The 19,780-nt window shown below is 42.4% G+C and overlaps 1 protein-coding gene across 1 annotated transcript; it reads right to left on the bottom strand.

Annotated features, from left to right (window-relative positions):
• Positions 1-200: 200 nt before the first annotated feature.
• Positions 201-18,898, bottom strand: CTSC (cathepsin C). The gene is made up of 7 exons (XM_086739647.1): positions 18,690-18,898; positions 17,395-17,540; positions 7,830-7,996; positions 7,239-7,394; positions 5,520-5,635; positions 2,130-2,261; positions 201-1,361 (listed from the first exon to the last, which is right to left on the bottom strand). Exons 1-7 carry the CDS (start codon positions 18,856-18,858, stop codon positions 859-861), a joined length of 1,389 nt encoding a protein of 462 aa, XP_086595773.1. The 5' UTR covers positions 18,859-18,898; the 3' UTR covers positions 201-858.
• Between the last annotated feature and the right edge of the window lie 882 nt (positions 18,899-19,780).

The raw sequence follows: 19,780 nt of genomic DNA, 5'->3' as shown, positions 1-19,780 counted from the left end.
ATCCACAGCAAGGACTACTAGACTTCTGGACAACCTTGCTTGATGCTGCTGTGAGAACGCTGGCTTCAGCTGGATGATTCCTAGTTCCTCTCCCTCTCAACCTCCTTCCCCACTAGTTTAGATCCTGCTAAAATAAAAAGTTCATGACAGGAAGTGCAAAACTTAAGACAGGTCACTGAAATAAAGAACCAACTACTTCCACAAGTACAAACTCCTATAGGAGTGAGGTAATTTTTATTGAACTCTGAGATGATCAATTGCAAAGCATAGCAATAAAATCCAGATCTGGAACATTCAAGAACAGCCTGAAATGTAGAATTGATTTTTATTGTCATAAGGGTTTGACATGCAGTTTTTGCAGGACACTTAAAGCTTTAAAATTTCCTTTTAATCAGTGCAATTGCCCATTCCCTCCCCAATACACACTTATGTTCTAAATCGCAGTGACTTCCTGATTTCTGAGAAGTAAGGCACTACAGTGTCCTTTCAGAGTAGTTATTACAGATTATCACAGCAGATGCTTCCCTCTGAGATGTGAAGTTCAGGATTGTCCACGGAAGACAATGCACCTGGTGGCTGAAGACGTATACCCGGTGATGAGCAACTGTCACCACTGCTACCAAAACAGCCATTGCATTCTAGGAGATCTACTGCCAGACTCGAGAGGAAGCCTTCAGTGCACAGAGCAGAGCTAACAGCGTTCATCCTCCCTCCTAGGAAAACTGTTGGCTCTGTTCTGGAAAATTTCATTAAAGCTCCCCAGTCCAAGCTAGGGGACAGATTTTGCCTGCAGTTTCTAACAATCAGTATGTTCTTATGGCTGGGGAGAAGGCACTGGACGGATGAAAACCTCTGCATTTATAATTTTTGAATAGGAGTTGCAGCCACTGCAATGCTTTCAATTGCACATTCGTCAGAGCCACGGCGGATTCTGAAGTAACCGTCCTCTCCCCATGCGGTGCCCCAGCTGTTCTTCACAATCCAGAACTTCTCACCACTTTCTGGGTCTGTACCATAGCCCACCAGCAAGACAGCATGATTGGTCAATTCAAAAGGATTGAAGTCATCCTGCAGCCCAGTGTGATGGTAGATCCCCTCTTTATAAAGCATGAAATCACTATAAACCTCAAAGGCAACAGCCATTGGCCCATGCAGAACAAGCTCAAGTTTCATCAGGGCTTCATTGCAGCCTCCATAGAAGCCACCAACATAGTGGTACTCAGAAGTGTAGTAGTGGTAACAGCTGCGCTTGAAAGTGCATGGAGAATCTTGGGCTGTGTAAGGGAAGCAGTCCTCTTCCACCACACCAAAGTCTTGGACGTACTTTCCAGCAATGAGGTAAGGGAAGCCACCATCGCAACCTAAACAAAAAAAAAAAATCTGCTTATCCACTTGGAGAATTATTTGTGGTGGGAGACTCTCCTACTCAAATCTTTTGGAATACGTCTAGATACAGTACTGAACACAAACTGCAGTGACCCAGATAATCCTAATATTCCAGTTAGCTATAGCTAGCTTTCTGAAACACACAAGACAAAATCCAGATCAGTGGGAGCTACACTGGGAACACTAATGCATGGACCACCTTTTCATCCAATTGCTCCTGACACTCCTCTTATCAGGAAAAGCAGTTAATTACATGTAGTAAAGAGATTTGTCCCAACATGAGTACTGTCTTTCAGAAAGCTTTAGTAATTGTTTTTGCTCATCTCCCGCTCCCCGTATGCTCCTCCTCTCTCTGATTATGCTTTTGGGAGGATATTTAGTTCCACTCTTTCTAGATATGCATTGAATTTTAGCTATATTTTTAGGCCTACCCTTAGATAATACTCATCTCCCAGGCAGATCTACCTAAAATCCAGTAACATCCCAAGCATGAGGCCATCGACTTGTTCCTTGTTCAACCCCTTCCCTACAGTAATGTGGGCTGACAACTCTGGAGTATTTTCTGCAATCTTTAAAAAAAAAGAAAAAATTAAAAAGAAGTACTATAAAATTTGGCCTGCCAGATACTTTATTAAAAAACTAAATTACGGGTGATGGGGAAGGCATGGAAGTTTTAATATACGGTCTCCTTCTGCAGCATTATCATTACTGGAAGTTACCTCTGTATACACTAGCGTACTTACCCTGAGAATACTGGCTGCAAGACACAACCTGCTGAGGACTAAAGATCGGTTTCTGAGTGTTGTTTGTGAGGATACGTATTCTTGCTTCCAGCATGCCCATAGAGGAAAATGCATAACAGCTGCCACATGAGCCTGAAGAGAAAGGAACACCAAAGAGCAGTCAGCAACACAAACAAGGCAAGTCACCTGCCTTCAGGTACAGCCATTGCTAGAGCCCACTGAAGAGAGTCAAGACCTACCACACAGCGATTAGAACTTGAAACGTGATAGAGCAAAAACTTTAAATGTACATTTAGCTTTTAAGCATGCAATTCAGAAAACAATTCTAACAACTTTCGAAGGAACACTTAGCTTATTCAAGAGTACAAGACAACATATTGCTATTCAGTGTATTCCAGTAGTATCATTTAAGAGCCACGCTATTCCTTCAGAATGAACCTACAGGGACCACATTAGCAGGGCTGAGAAGGCTCTAACCTACTGCCTCAGACTATAACCCTTTATGGAGCACATATGCTAAGGAGCAATGAACTATTTTAAGTGAATGCTGACAATATTGTTCCAGATTATTTCAACCTATCAATTAATTCAATGCTGTAATTTCCAGTTGAAGAAGCATTCCACCTCTAGAGCTACCCCTAAAATAACTGACTTTTGAGAGTCTAGTGGTAGAAACAGCAGGTTTGATACAGTGGATTCATCCCAGCTCCCCTTACTTCCCAAGGGCATGTAGTTTTTACAATGGCTTTTCAGAAGCACCTTTATTTCCCTTCTGTTTCCTGATACGGAGTTAGGTCTCCTTACTCTTGCATCAAAATTTAGCATTGCTTCTAGTTTTAGGCCTCTTCTCTTTCTAGGAGCTCCTATAACACATTAAAAACCTTTGGAAGTAGAACGACAAGCATCACAGGGAAGGACAATTACTTGGATGAGGTCCTATTTTATCTACTGATTGTCACCAAGGTGCCCGATTTCCTTTTGTTTCCTGACAGTAGGGAAATCAAATATTGCAGAGCTATGAAAAGGAGAGAGGCTTGAGGAACAAAACAAAATACTTTCTCCTGAACTGTGTAGGTGTATAAAAGCATAGCTATTACAAAAGCAAGACTTTGTGAAATTGCACCTTCACTCAGTTAGAATTATCTCTGAAGAGAAGGGGCAAAATCTGCCTGAACACAAACAGTCTTTGCCCAGCAGGGCAAACTGAAGCAGTGAAAGGTACCTCCCACTCTTTGTACAGTCACAGCATCCAAGATGGGCCACGCTGCAGAACATTTTGTTGCATTTTGTGTGCAAAAGTTTTAAAAATACAATTAACACAACCATTTCAGTCTGAAGTCTGTTGCTAATTTTCTTCCTGCTACCACAGTGGCATTTGTGAGGCCACACTGTATCAGCAGAGAGCCAAAAAAGCTGCAAGAGTAGTTGCTTTTCCAAGACTTCCCGCTTCTTCCCTCCTGCAGAGTCAATTAGAGCTTCACCTGCATCAGATTCCACTCACTCTACTGCAAAGGGCTGTTACATTATGCGGAGTAAGGAAAAGATACAGCACACCTAGGGAAGAATCAGCTGACTGGGCTTTACACCTACTTCGGTCTGCAGAAAAAGCTTGCAAAAAGAATTCAGCAAGAATCTGCAACCTGCACTGTAAGGCTAACAAAATCTGTAGGTTCCTCTCTTCTGCCAGTAAAGTCAGTAACAAACAAGGACAGGGCTATCTTCAAAGATGGCATCTCTTGTTTCAAAGATGCAGTTACTGCTCTATACACAACCTGAGAACTCAATCTTTACTTTCTTAACTACAGGAAATAGCAGCAGGGATGCTAACATGCTGGCAGTAAGTACTACAGTCCAAGATAACTGCAGTTGCATGAGGCTTGCTATGTCTCAAGGTATTCTACAGAGAACGTCTATTTCCCTTTTAATTCTTGTCCACTTCAGATGTTGTATTTTTTTTTCTCCTTAGGCAAGAGCAATGACTTCACAAGCATGTGAGATCTGGAAAGCCATGATCTTGTAATTCATACAATTCTCTGCATATGCCAGACAACTGGCATCTTACTGCTTGCAGCCTTCTCCTCCATTGCATCTTCTAATTAGTCATCTAATAATCTTAATCATATACAACTAAGTTTCTAATAGCATCATTTTAATGAAGCATTGATATCCAGTGCCTCAGAAAATCATACAAGATACCTTGGGCAAGACATATGTCAGCACTATTTTGTACAGGATCATCTTTTGGAGTTTTTTTTTTTCTTAGTTTTGTTTGTTTAGTTGGGGTTTTTTTTGTTTTATTTTGGTTTTTTTTTTTTTAAAGCTTGAAAACTAAAATTCTTATTTAATGGAGCAGAATGCATATGCCCCAGAAATTTAACATACTCAGCATGGATTCTCAGATTACAGGAAAAGTGTAGGCAGCTTTATTATTGGAAAAAACAGACTAGTTCTCATTTAGAGAAACTCTGAAGTCACACAATGGAGAAAGGGTAAGTTTGGGACCAAGTGTTCAACTGCTTGGAAAGTAAAAGAGCCCTTGGGATATTCACAGTTCACACCAGGAGAACATACAGGGACTCACACCTATATAGGACCGTACCATTTCCTGTTGCCATCTCTCAGTGATGCTGTGTGTCAGCTTGTGAGATAGAACTCCCACAAACCTTCCTTCCTATGTTTCTTGTTCTACCAGGAGTCCAGCTGGCAGAATCTGGCAGAACTAAGCCAGTGATTTAAGTGTGCCTCTCCTCACCATGCTCACGTTATGTTCCCTTCCCCTCACAAAGCTGCAAGCAGATAGCTACCAGTAGATGCAAATCCTTTTAAGTCTACTTTGAGGTAAATACTTCCTGATCACAGAGGCAAGAAAAAAAAAAATAGTTTTTACAATTATTCTGTACTTAACAGTGTCCACACTTTTCCTAGTGACTGGTACCTCCTCTTGCAATGAGCCATTTAAGTAACTCCTAAAGTTATCGGAGTGATGAGATTGGGAGCCATTATAAACAATTTTCATGGGTTTATTCATTAAAGCTGCATGATAATTTGCCGTCAGCAGGAATTAGGGAAATAATTAAATGTACATCAGTTCTGTCAGTGTGCAGAAAACCATGACTGAGACTCAGGACAAAACTTGACAGCTGTCTTTATGCAGGGCACTGTGGTAATTGGCTTTCACTCCAGCAAGAGACATTGCTGTTTGCACCTTCTATTTTGGCACAGCATGGTCAGTGAGGACTCCACTCAGTTTCAGCAGGTTTTTGATAGTAAAGGCACAATCTGTCAACTGCAACACACTAGAAAAAACCTTCTTGTTAGCAGCAAATTACAAAAGTGCATCAAACAAATGGTAAAGCATTTAATTCAGAGTTTTGATTTTTATTTTTTTACCTTGATTCCGAACAGGGCTGACATAATTGACACCATTCACATTTCTCCAGTCCCAGGATTCTGGCAAGCCTGAAACCTTTTTGAGTAACTCAGACGTTAGAGGTGCAGGCTTCGGTCTAAGGAGGAGAAAATGCTTCTGAATAACATCACACTCCAGGCAAGGAAACAATCATGCAACTCTCAGTTGTCATCTTCTGACTGTACTACTTGCACTTACTTCATGCTAAGCAGTCTGAAATAGTCTCCATCTAAGCTGAGTGGGTGTCAATCTCAAGAGATTAGTTTCAGCAGGATGCAAGACCTACTCAAATCCCTCCCGGAGAGAACTGTATTTCAAACTATCCACAAACTGGTGAGGTCAAATACTTTTGAACCAATTTGAAGTGCTGAGGTAACTCTCAGTGACCGTAGCAACACAGCTCTGCAACAGCTATTTTACACTTCTGCCATCATCAGGTATGCCAAATATCTGACTGCAGAAGGCACCTCGCCTTGGCAGTATGCATTGACAGCAACTACAGACTGTTTAACTGCAGACACAGCATGGCTTACATGGACACATCAATAATTGCAGCACCACTTGCCCCAGAGACTTCCCTGGAGCAAGTTTTTACTGTGACTGTTGGAGCAGTACTAAATGCTACTTGTCCTCACCCAACACTTGCAGCCAAACGATGCTCGTTTATCAGCAAGTCAAGAGCTTCCTGTATTCAGCATTTACATAACCTGATGTTTGTGGCGTAAGTCACACGTGGAGTGCCATTCACAGACACCAGACACTAGAGCCTGTTCCGAAAGTATTAGAAGGCCAACAAGATACTGTCATGGCACTGCATGGTACAATACAGCTTTAAAGAGGTTACTGTACTTAAGACTATCTACAAAGTTACTTCTGTCCGCAGAATGAATTATAATCTGCATGATACTCACACAAATCAGAATTTTTATTGTATAGTAGGACCTTCTTCTAAAAACGTACAATTGACACGGTTTAGAAAAGTAAGTAGCATTCCTATCCACAGCAGTATCAGAGTGGAAGAAGCAAAAATACAAAGAAGGCAAGACAGCTGTAAAAAAAGGGAATCTTTGGATCAGATCAAAGAACTCTAGTTGTCAAATTAATGCAGAGGACTACATGTCCAACCCTCTCTGCCGTATGATCTGCAAGACCCTGAAGGCACTCAGGATTATTTTGTGCTTCTTCATTCAGACACTCTCTTCCTGATAGAGGCTCCTGGTTGCAGACATGGCAAATTATCAAAATAACCAGGGAATTCCTTCAGAAGATTTCTATTATTCATGTTTAATAGCCAAATGCAGTCCACAGTTTTTTAGTTGTGTTTATGAATTAGCAGAACCAGGAAGATGGTCAGGCAGAAGCTTGACTATTACAAGCAGCTGATGGGTAGATAGGAGAGTGAGATGACAACTCAGACTGTCCTCACTTCTTCCCTGCACATATGAATTCAGCAGCAAGTTACTGGCCAAGATTAAAAGGTAGATGACCTTATTTGTCTCAACTGCTTGAGACAACAGATGCTCAGAGTAATCATTCAAATGAAGAAATATGTTGGCACTCCATGAAAATGAGCTGGAAGGCCTTGAAACTTGATTAAACATTTGAACTACAAGCCAAAACACAGCTAGGAAGAGCCACAACAAATACAAGCAGATTCTTCGCAGCAGTGGGGTTTATGGCAAAACAAAAGGCCTTGCTACCTTGAAACTCTGGAATAGAGACCTCCAGCTCTTCTAGTTAGTTCTTCCAGGGCAAAGTTATCATACTCCTTGTATCTTGTTGCTCTCCAGGACTTCTGGTGAGCATTGATAGCATTTACAAAGTCAAAGTTGTGCACGTAACGTCTGCTCGAAAGTCTGCAAACAAAAGCAAACAAATAGAACAGTAAGAAAGGAACTGGGACTGAAAAGTAAAGGCATTCTCTAAAGAGTCTTTTCCACATTCAGTTTAACTTTGGAAGTGTCTTCAGGTAGGTACTGATAGGGAAACATGCAATTATTGGATCAAGGCAAGGTTTCTGAGATTTGAGACAGACTAACTAGAAGGATATAATCATCTTCTTTAGACATGCCAGCTTTGTAATTAGGCTTCACCACAGACTGAAGGAAAAACTGTGCGAAGCGACAGGCACACCCTCCTGTGTTTTTCTGCATTCACATTTATTCCCAACATTATCACTAGCATTAACTTTGCCCTCAGTAACAAAGTTAGTCCATATGGTTTTAACTGAAACCTGAAGCATAGTTACTAAACTTTTTATTCCAATAAAGTGGCACTTATCTGTTGCTTACCTTCCCCTGGGCTTCTGGAAAGGTAGCTCATTTACATGAACATCTGAGGGAGATGAAGAAATCTTCTGTCCGCTGAAACAGGCCCAATTGTGACCAAGTACATTATGGACCCATCCTGGCAGAGTCTCATTACAGTAGCTGGTGACATTCTGGCCTTCCTTTTTGTACTGTAATGTAAAGAGGTTATGCTTGTGTGGAGCAAATGCATTTGTTAGCATAGCAGTACCCCGCCCATCCAGCTGTTTCTTGCTTGTGTTTCAGAGGAAGTGGCCAAATGTGTATTCCAGATCAACCAGCATCATGTTTGATTTCAAAACAAAGAAACATCAATAAAAGGTTACACAGACAAAAGAAAGTGATCTAGAGGAAGACAAACAGGTTGACTTCCACTTTCAGCAACAAAGCATGCATTAGTATCAGTATCAACTAACAGGTGCTAATTGGTTGTGTTCAACAGTCACTTTCTAGGCAAAATATAAAAGACCTCTTAGTACTTATCCTTCTCTTCAAGGCTCTGTGGTTTCTTGCACAAAATACATGGCTAGTCAAACTAAACATGGACTGCTGCAAAAGTTTGAGAAACTAAGACTCATGGCAGCCTGAAAAGTAAACACACCCAGTAACCTCTCAGGAGAATTGTGCTGTAGCATTTCTGTTTTAGAAGTCAGAACCGAGGATGAGACTTCCTGCAACTACTGAGCTGTGGTGGAAAAGCATCAAGAAACAGCTTCACCTGAACTATAAAAATGAGGCTGTAAGAAACAATGATTCATTCAATGCAATGCATTTGAACTTGGGGGTGAGGGAAGAGTTTACTGAAGTTCCAAGTCCTAATACTTCCCTTATTCAGCCACACAAGCCTTCATTTTACCACTGGAGTAATAAGTTAATCTAATTAAGACTAAAATGTGTCTTAATAGAACAGTTAGACTAACACATTGCCTCACTACATAAGTTTCCTGGATAAAAATTCTTTGACAGCAGAACGTCCCAGGGAAAAATTAAAAAAAATAAACAAAAATATCTTAACTTTAAGGTTAAAGTCTGTTTTGTGTTAAGCTACATAGCAGCCTGAAAACTCCATGTAACAAAAGCTTTAACTTGACTCTTCTAATCACGCAAATCACTTTTACTGTATCCAAGTTTCCTAGTCCAAGAATACTTTATCAAATCCCACCCAAGTTGCACATGTACAACAGTACAGGATTTTGTAGCCATGTTTCAACAAAATGCTTGCTTAGACTCTTCACTGGAAAAGGTGGTGGCTTACAGTGAAGGAAATGCCTCAAGATGGAAAACAAGGTAAAGAGACTGGGAGGTTTGTGACTACGCCAAGGCTCTGTGGGGAATCTGAAGGAGAACACATAGTGAAACAATTAAGTCTATCAATCGAAAGTGTAAAATTAAAGGTAATCCTCTGACGGTTTTAGAACAATGGGAATTTGCTTTGTCTCCAGTTTGGAGGTTGCAGAGGTATCACATCTACACCCTTGCTTGTCTAGCAAGGCAAGTATGTTTGCTGACCAGAGCAGTATGGGGGCATTAGAAGGCTGAGCTGTTACTTTGTTCTATTCGTTTTATCCTACTGTGCAAGATTGTGCAACATGGGAAATAACGACACTTGGCCAAACACCAAGGGCAAGGTCCAGAGACAACTCTTGAGAAATACCCTCTTCACAACAGCATTACTAGAAATCCAGACATGACCAAAAGCAACAAGTTACTGACTTTACTTCATTAAGTTACTGTAAAAGCACTTTATTTGGCTCCACATTATAGCATAAATTAATACCTACCCATCTTTTCTATCTAAAAGCTGCCACAGATTAAAACAAGACCAAGTTCAACCACTATTGGTAAGAACGAGCCTTCAGTGTGAATACTTGAAGAATACTCAAACAACAGACTTGCTTCCTGCAACAATCAGATGCAGATCCTGCCTAGCATGGAGAGTTACATTGAATCAAAACAAGTGGAGCAGATTTGGGGCTTGTCTTAATGGCCAAAAAAAAAAAAGAAAAAAGATAATGACTTATGTGCTAACTAGCAAATTAAAACAACAATTACCCTTCCCTCCCCCCAGAAATCCCTCTCCTTTTCCTGGAGATTAATTTTTTTTTTTTTTTTAAAATGTAGATAGATAACCAGAATAGTAACCACACCATTTGTGCAACTTATCTTTCAGGAAAGTATATTTAGTAAGTTTCTTATGCTGTTCTTTCAGTTTAAACATATCAGCAAAACTAGGAAGAAGATGAGGTAACAGTCAGTGGCAATGCTAAAGATAAACAAGAGACAGTCTGCGTAGAACCCTAAAATCAAGCAACTCAAGTCCTCTGCAGCTAGCTTTCTGTAGACTGGCAGACTGTAAGCTACTAATGAAACAGCTTTAAAAAGGGGACATGGAGACTTTGAGACCATAGCCCATCAATGACATCTGGAACAAGGGAATTTGAACTGCAAGAGCCATCTTCAGCTAGGAAATGAAAAGATACCCTTAAGGTGTCAGTTTGCTTTTTTCCCCCCACCTCTGACTTTTAATTGAAAACCGCTGACGTAGAGAAGTGGTGGAGAAACATTTTAAAATCCAAAAAACTTATGCTTAATTTCTACAAGCTAGTTAACTCCCCAATATTAGAGCAACTACAGTAGGATAGCAAAGTCATCACTGCCATGACAATGATACCCACTGCTTAATACCAGAAGGTACACTGTTAAAAGAGTATTTTGTCACTAAAAAACCACATACAGCATTTCTTACTGCAACCAGGGAAGGGTTCTGACAGATTAGACCCAGCAAATTTGACTGTATCAATTTTAGAGGACCTACTACACCTATGCCTGCCCAAACAACAAGTCATACAGGTGCATGACTAACTTCAGCTGCACCAGTTCATCGTGGCAGCACTGCATGAACATCCACTGACGCTGCTGGATGCCAAATACAATGCCAGACTCAACCAAAGCTGCTGGCAGAGCACCTAACACATCTGTGGAACCCATCACAGAACAGAATCCTTCATGGAGGACAACAGACACACAGCTGTGACCACCAGCAGCTGCTGGACAACTGCTGCATGCATCTCCTCTGCAGACTTAAGATGATGATTTCCATTTTTAAGTTAATAAAAGACCACTGCAGCCATGTGATGTGATAATTTCATCACCCAATGCTCACATCTACAGCATTAAGTAAACAATATCAAATAATCTGACCAGTCTAGAATAACTCCTGTAGAAAGGCACCTGAACTATATTCACAGTTCAAATTCTGAGGTTTGAAAACTAAGCTTTAATTCTATTTCAAATGCATACTTTCCTCAAGTCTGATATCTTATGTGACTTTGTCTAATGCCAAAGTTCAGCCAAGTTACTCCAAAATTAACTTTAAAATGTTTCATGTATCTAAATTTTAAGGCTTGCTATTAGATATCTGAACCCAGGTAAGCTTTTTGGTAGAGTATACCTTTAGTAAAGTCTTTCTTTGTGTTGATCATCTAATTACACATTCAATTCTAGTCCTGGTAAAAAAAAAAATTCAATTGTTTAAAGCTTTCTTTAAAATTCTGATCTCCCTAACAGGAAAGCAAGAAAGAATGGAGACCTTATAGAACATAGCATTTTAACAGATTCAGCAGTGCTAGATACACAGGCTGCCAACCCATCCTCTTACATCTATCATAAAATTTACATCAATTTAAGCAATGTTCAGGCAATAAGCCAGCTTGAGTTCCAGGAGGCAGGATGACTCTACACATTAAGCCTGGTGGAAAGACTTACCACTTGTTTGTCATCAAATTTACAAGTGTGCCTATGCAGTTTAAATGGAAAGCACATTCTTAATTAGAACAGGATTGGAGACTTGCAGTTGCCCTACTGTACAAGAACACAGCAGATATCACCAGAACAAACCACTGCATCTTGCTATCTGATATAAAATGCAAGCAATTATCAACTACAGACACATCTTCTTTCCTCTAGGGAACGAACATTCTGCAGTTACGCAGACTTACGCTTTCAGATTTACACTTTAGGGAAGCAGCAGTTGCACACTGCCAGTTAAGAAAGCCCAACAAAGATAGACTAGAAATTAACTTTCAATTGATTTGCAGGATGATTAAATAGCATCAGCAAGTCTAACTCTTCTATTTTAGAAACATGGAAGAAAACATATTCAGTTTTTTTTTAAAAAAAAACATTTGGAATTTAAACAGTAACTACTGTTGCTTGTCTAGGCTGGTTATTTCAGAGTGGAAATGCTTAGTCTTAACCAAATTCGGAGGAAGAGAGGAAAAGACCTGACAAAGATGTCACCCAGTCTGGAAAAGATTAGTAACTTGAGTAGTGGAATATTCTACAATCTGTTTCTTTTTGCTGAAGTAGGGCTAATGTTTCAATATGAAGAAAAAAAAAAGTCAGACTTGTTTTTTTTTTGCTGGAGGACATCTCAAAAGTCAGAAGTACTTAGCTTAAGGGACTAACAGTGATAATCTTGGGAGACTCCCTTCAAAGTGGTAGTCTTAACATTAAATAGATACTACAAAGATATCAAGTAATTGAAACAAGTTAGCCTCAACATTCCTTTCAGCCTCACTCTAGCTTTTTATGTTATGCTGTTCCTGTTTCTTTTACCATTCCTTGGGGGGAAAAAAAGAAAAAATCCTTAGAGCCTTTTATCTTGCACAGCTCTACAGAATCCTATAAGCCAGCAGGAGCACATACTCAAGCTTCTGCCCAGAGTCAGTACACTAACTTTACATCCAAATTCAGCATAGTGATGTTTCAGCAGCACACATTAAATTAGAAACAAGAGCACTCTCATAAACAAATAAGTTATTTTGTGCTGCAAACAAACACCAAGCAGAGTAACTGTGACTTGTGAGAAGCGGAATACAAGAATGCAGTAGGATGCTGCATTTAACTTGGTAAGCCTTGAAGGACAAGTCTATGTACAGCAATAGTTAGAAATAAAATACTGTTAGAGCTTATTTACTTAAGCTCTTAAAGCAAACTGAGGAAAAAATACACTGATAAGCTTACTCAATCCACTCCTTTGGTGTGGAGAGTCATTTCCTCACAGTCCCCAGGTAGAAGAACAAACAGTGTGTAAAGGCAGTGAGACCCTACGAAGCTTCAGTAGGTATTTGTTTCACAAGCCACAGGAACAAAAGGCTATTAAAAACCCAGTGAAACATGAATCAAACAGGCTGTGTCTATATCCACGCACTACAGTAGCTCTGATAAAGCTACCACTTAGACAAGCCCACAGCATTCTTGTTAGTAATTCTTCAACATCAAGCAAAAATTGCCTGCAAGTTTAATTAGCACCAGTTGCACTCCTATGCTTGAACCACATGAAGTACTGTATTGGCTCAGATATTGCTGTTCACTTAGCCTAGCAACTCCATCCTCTCTGCTCAACAACAGAATATAAGGAAAGCGTTAAAGGACCAAGTAGCTAAATCAGATTGCTTTATCTGCCCTGTCACCATAGTGGGGTTTTAGCCACATAACTTTAGCGCAACATAAACACAACTTCAAATTTATGAGCAGCCCTTAGGCAATGAATACTTTCCTGACAAGCCCAAACTCACAGCCATGGAAAGAGATATGCAAGGCTTTCTGTGTTATGGCTGCTCCGATACCTGTAAGCATTTTTAGAAGAGCAGAACTCTTAACTATGGTATGAGACCAACTTCAGAGTTTTATTTTCTGCCTAATTATTACATTATAACTGAAATAAAAATAAAAATCAGTATTTTTAAAGTGGGGAGTAACGACTTTGGTCTTCTGAAACAACTCATCAGCATGAAATCTTTCTTCTAGAAGCTACCACCACAAACTGCTCCATGAAACAAAAAAGTCACTCCAGAATTAAGCTGTAACTCTAGAACTGTATTCACATCGGAAGGTTATTTCAGAGTGAAACCAAGTAATTTTACCAAGTAGTAAAAGCAACAGCAAATTACTCCATATTAAACCTATTAGTTCTGTACCTTCTTGCTGTAAAGCAAGTAACTGCCAGCAAAGACAGTTCTTTTCCATGAATTCCAAAGAGACTTTGTCTAATAACTATCCACATTCTCAACAGCAATCAAGGCTAAGCTATATTCTAAGAGATTGCTTTATGCTGCATGTCCAGGGAGGACAGCCCTCACCAATTAGCATCCTAGTTTATCCCATTTCACTCCCAGGGCTTCTAGATTATCACCAACACTAAGCAAATTATGTCTGCTATGTTTATGTTCCTTTTAGGTGCAAATGATAGGAGTATTTTAAGCAACAGGTAACCATTCTTTAAAAACCTCTGAAGTACACATTGAGCAAAGCATATTACTTGTCTCCTGGAAGCTTTACAGTAGAAGAGGCTGCCCAGAGAAGCTGTGGATGCCCCATCCCTGGAAGCGTTCAAGGCCAGGTTGGATGGGGCTTGGAGCGACCTGGTCTGGTGGAAGGTGTCCCTGCCCAGGGCAGGGGAATTGGAATTGGATGATCCTTAAGGTCCCTTCCAACCCAAACCATTCTATGATTCAGTAACGGTAAAATAATTGAATAGGTCCTAAAAGAGCATTAACCACACGTGACAGAAGAAACTATGTTTTTTAGTTTATACCAGGACTAGATATTTTGTATTTCTATTTCATATTTAATGCAATATTTACTGGATTAAAAATAAACAGATAAGCATATCTAAATATGTCACAAGGTCAAACAGTTCGTAGGGAAACACGTCTCCTCAAGTGCCTACTGACATTGGGAAATAACAATTTTGCAGATAGACAACATTGCAAGTTGTTGCCTAACAAATTCAACTAACTGTCTGCAGGAAAAAAAAAAAAAAGGCTTTATTAAGTGGTGTGGTATTTCCTCATACTTCTTGGCCATTATACTTGCATCTTGGTGATTTGTTATTTCCTTTACAGCAGCAAAATTAGAGAGGGTAACTGAACTGGGCTCTAATCCTCCCTATAACGTTTAAGAAAGAAGCCATTAATTTAAGCATGTCTTGCTGATGGAATCCCTACTACTGAACACTGAGTCAAACAAGCTTGCTGTTTCTCAATAACAAACTGCAAAACTAAAAATTAATCCATTAATTAATTAAAGCCCTACAAAGGGCTAAGATACACTCACAACCATGAAATGCAAGCTATTGCGCACTGCTGCTGCTCAGGTGTGTATTTGACTTATTTTGAGCAGCAAGTTGGATCAGATGACCTCCAGAAGTTCCTCACAGCCTAAATTATTCTGTAACACCATTTTGCTGTGTTATTTAAGAGTACTCTTGCAAATGAATACATTCACATTTTCATAATCTTAGAGGAATAGACAAGATCAGTGCTTATCGGTCACTTGACGTAGTGCACATCTTCCAGGGGTGTATTTCACAAGGTACAGACAGCAGCAGTAGAGCCTTCAGTGACTCTCAGCTGTCTTCAATTGCTGACTAGCAGCACCATTTATACTCCAGAGCAGGCCACTCAGTGTTTCCATGATTAAATTCCTCACATTCAAGAATTAGTTTGATAATCAACATTTGTTTCAACTGCTCACCATACTAGCTTGTAAAGCAACTCTGCATTTCACTGTTAAGTATCAGCCTAAGGATTCCAGAACACTAGTTCCACTGTGCAATGACTGCTGAATTCCACCTGCCAGAGATGACACCTCAAGCCTGAGCTCATGGACAATACTACAACATACCGTGCTCCACCATCCTCAGGGAGGCAGCAATTCCTGCCCCATTTCAGGCAGGCCCTCAAACTGTAAGGAAGCTCACAGAGGTCTCTCTGCCTGAGAAGTTTCAGAGTAGTTCTGCAGTTAGACCCCTCAGCGTCTGTAGTTTTTGCTGTATCACCTCCCAAACCTATGAGGAATGCACATCATGGCAATTTAATTAACTTGCACAGGTGAGAGAATGTCAATCAGGTATTTCTCACTCTGCTTTTTCTCAAGTATAAGACCCTGTCTAAAACAGAATTATTCTTATTTTAAAAGCTTACAGTTATTAGAATGCACTGGTTTCATCAGAGTTAATTTTATTTATATCAGTGCCATGTTTTGTATCTGTGATGAAAACAGTGTTGATAACACAGGGCTGTTTTAGTTATTGCTGAGCAGTGCTCACACAGCATCAAGGCCGCCTCTGCTCCTCACACTGCCCCACCAGCAGTAGGCTGGGGACGCACAGGAAGTTGGGAGGGGACACAGCTGGGACAGCTGACCTCAAGTGACCAAAGGGATGTCCCATAGTATGACATCATGCTCAGCAATAAAAGCTGGGGAAAGGAGAAAAAGGGGACATTCAGAGTTACAGCGTCCGCCTCTCTGAGTAAGAGCCGTGTGATGAAGCCCTGCTTTCCTGGAAACCGCTAAATACCTGCCTGCTGGTAGAAGCAGTGAATTAATTCCTTATTTTGCTTTGCTTGCATATGCAGCTTTTGCTTTAGCTGTCAAACGACCTTTATCTCAACCCATGAGTTTTTGCACTTTTACCCTTCTGATTCTCTGAGGGGGGAGAATGAGCAAGCAGCTGCGTGGTGCTTAGCTGCCTACTGGGGTTAACCCACAACAAAGAGCACATGAACAACTTCACCATTAGTCTTCTAAAACAACCTACATGCTTTTTTCCTTAACTTAATTGAGCTCTTAATCAGCATGAAGGAAGTTGCAGTTAAATAAGAGCCTCATACATCATTTTCATTCAGTGGATCACTCACTTTTTTTAACTTCTGAAAACACTGACTCAAAAATCAACCAGGAAATTTATTGACTGCTCCTGCAGAGGACTGCACTCACCATCTGAGCAGTTTTGCTGTACAAAACATCTGTCTCCTGGGTAGCAAAGTCATCCTATAGAGATTGCTTCAAGCCACCCTCCAGATTCACAATGCTACTCATTAGGAGTAGCAGAGTGCTCCTTACCAAGTGGGTCGTCTTCTGTCTACCCCCTGACTACCAGCACTGTTTTCAGATTGTTCTGAAGCTATTAACAGAGTCTGGGGACAATAGCGTTATTCCAAAAGAAAAATTATAGGCAGCAGGAAGGTTCCTTAGATATTTTAGTAGTAGTCTGAAATAAAATTTAAGGATCCTAGAAATCCTCCAGCAAGAAGAGCAGATGACCTTTCTTAAGTTTTAATGTATTTGAGAACATCTTTGAGGAAAGATAAAATTAATGATTTTCACTATTTCAGTTGGGTCCAAAGTGTCAGGACAAAAGCTGAAAAAAACGTTTCCAGGGCACTGGGAGAGTCAGCTTAGCTAAGGTCTCCAACTGCTTTAAGCATGCCCAGAAGGGAAAGCAGCAGCATCTGTAACAGATTTTCCAAATAATGCCCAGTGGGGTATAGAAGTATCTCTTCCCTCCCTCTGCTTCCTACCCGGCCACTGATACTGTTTCCTTACATTATAAAGTCCTGTACCTGGTAATCCAGGCAAACCTGAGAGTCAAAGGTAACAAAATGTCCCAACTGCCCCACTGTGGCACTCAGGGAATAAAGAGAAGCCTAGCTACATGTCATTTTAGCAAGTCAGTGATGCAGAACACACCAAGTTAACTCACCTTAAAAAACGCAAACCACTTGTAGTCATTTATCACAATTTCAAAGCCTTGATTGTAAATCAAAGTGAAGAAACCATGGTTGCCCAGACTATCTTGAGCTACATCTAACTTCTGAAGATTCACAACCACCTTTCTTTCCACAGGCCCTGCAAAAAAAATACAAACATTATTGCACAATTATTGTGTGGAAGAAAAAAATTTTTAAAAAAAGTACAAAGAATGTTTTAACGGTTGCTTTAATCCAAAAGATGCTAAAACACTTGTTGAATACAATCTTCTGCAAAAAGGCATCAAGCAAACACACTTCAGGGACTTCACTTACCTGTCAGTGGGCCTGCACACTCATTTTTTCCACTGCTAGTCAGTATTTGCACGCTTAGTTAGCAACAGCAGCAGCATTTAAACAGTTGTTACCGGGAAACATCAGCTTATTTAAATATAACTTCCTACAGAGCTACACAGGACTCGGATGCTGTGTCATTCAGGCACTGTGTCTGCAGAGACAAGAATTCCCCTAAAACACCTGGGATGAGGTAACATCCACCTCGTGCTCCTCCACACCAGGGCTCTGACTTCCTCCACCACCCAGCCCAGCTCCACTGCTCCTGCCTCATCTGATCAAAAAGCAGATTATTTAGAAAAATGCAAAGTATCTACTATTTTTTTTAATATTACTGACACACAATAATTAAATAATAACTCCCCACTACTATTATCCCCTCAAGGGAAGGGACACTTCCATTTCTCCTGAGGCTGCCAGGCTCCCCAGGGCCTGCACAGGGGCACAACCGGGCCTGGCTGCTGGGAACCCCCCGAACTGAGGGGGGAGGAATCTGCGGGCTGGGGGGAAGAAGGGAGCCGGTGGTGCTCGGGAAGAGGCCTAGCAGAGTCCAAACCGAAACGAACAAAAAAAAAAAAAAAACCCACAAAAAAAAAAAAAACAAATAACTGAAGCAGAAGAGTAACGGCGGTGCCCGCTACGGTCACACAGAGGCACGCTAAGGCGAGCGTTCCACGCTCCTTAATTCCAATTAACCTTTTTCTGCCCGAAGCCCGGCAGCCTGCTCCGCACGAAGGCCCGCAGCACGGGTCCCACCCGCAGGTGCGGGGGCCCGCTACAACCCAGACAGGCACCCACTTCCCCACCGCCCGTTCGGGTTTCAAGGCCTCACGGCTCGGAACGGCCGCTCCCCTCTCCCTCCTCCACCGCCCCCCCCCCCCCCCCCCCCCCCCGGCTCAGCGAGGCCGGACGACCCCGGGGGAAGCGGAACGGTGCCGGGCCGCCGCGGTCTCACCCGCCTGGGAGCAGTTGCCGTAGCGGCCGCCGCTGACCCGCCAGACGCGGAGCTCCCAGGCGCCCAGCAGATCGGCGAAGGAGCAGTTGGCCGGCGTGTCGGCCCTCACCGCCGCGGGCAAGGCCGCCAACAGCGCCAGCGCCGCGGCCCACAGCGCCCGCCCCGCCATAGCACCGCTCCCGCTGCCCGCCAACGCCGCCGCTGAAATGGGCCCGGGCGCCGCCGCCTCCCCGCCCCCGGGCCCGGGCCCGCCCCGGGACGGCAGCGTCGCGCCCGGAGGGGCCGGGCCTGTCTGTGCTGGGCTGCGGGGCGTGGGGCGAGGGGCGAGGGGCGGGGTGGGTCCGTGTGTCCCAGCGCCGGCAGAGGTTGGGCGTGCTCCCCGCCTTGAAGGCGGTATGTCCCCCCCGCCCCGAGGGTGGTGACAAGGAGATGGGCCCTCACCCAGCTCGCAAGGACGTCCTCCTCCCCATAGGGTGTCCTCCTCTGCGCAGTGTCCTTCCCAAAGGGCGTCCTCTCCAGCCAAGGGCACCCACCTCCCCAAAGTGAATCCTGCCCCCTAAAAGGGCATCCTCACCAAAAGACATCCCCTACCCCAAAAAGGTGTCCTTGCCAACAGGAGTCCTCCTCCCCAAAGGGCATCCTCTTCCCCAGTGTGCCTTCCAGAAAATGAGTCCTCCCCAAAGGGTGTTCTTCACCCCAAAGGATGTCCTCCCCAAAGGGCATCCACTTCTGCAAAGGGCATCCCTCCTCCACAATGGGCATCCTCCTCACTGAAAGGCATCCCCTACCCCAAAAAGTGTCCTTGCCAAAGGACACCAAGTTCCCCTTCCCAAAGAGCATCCTCTTCTCTAGCATGCTTCCTCCCAAAAGGGTGTCCTCCTTCCCAAAGGGGGTCCTCCCCAAAGAGTATCCTCTCCTGCAAAGGCCATCCTCCTCCCCGTAAGACATGCTCCTCACCGAAAGGCATTCCCCACCTCAACACATCCTTCTCACCAAAGGGAGTCCTCTTCCCCCAAGGGCATCCTCATCCCCAAAGCCCATCTACCTCCCCATAGGGCATCCTTTCCCCCCACAGGGTATCCTTCCCGAAG

The sequence above is a fragment of the Chlamydotis macqueenii genome, chromosome 1, assembly GCF_036417535.1.
Source record: "Chlamydotis macqueenii isolate bChlMac1 chromosome 1, bChlMac1.mat, whole genome shotgun sequence".
Classification (NCBI taxonomy): domain Eukaryota; kingdom Metazoa; phylum Chordata; class Aves; order Otidiformes; family Otididae; genus Chlamydotis; species Chlamydotis macqueenii.
This window is presented reverse-complemented; position numbering and strand designations above follow the sequence as displayed.

Excerpts from the sequence above, each read along its gene's own strand:
- CTSC (XM_086739647.1), bottom strand. The coding sequence starts at position 18,858 with ATGGCGGGGCGGGCGCTGTGGGCCGCGGCGCTGGCGCTGTTGGCGGCC. Across the intron at positions 7,997-17,394 it reads AGTGGTTTGCGTTTTTTAAG|TACAAAAAGGAAGGCCAGAA; the intron begins GTGAGTTAACTT and ends TTTACATTACAG. Across the intron at positions 7,395-7,829 it reads TTCCAGAAGCCCAGGGGAAG|ACTTTCGAGCAGACGTTACG; the intron begins GTAAGCAACAGA and ends TTTTGTTTGCAG.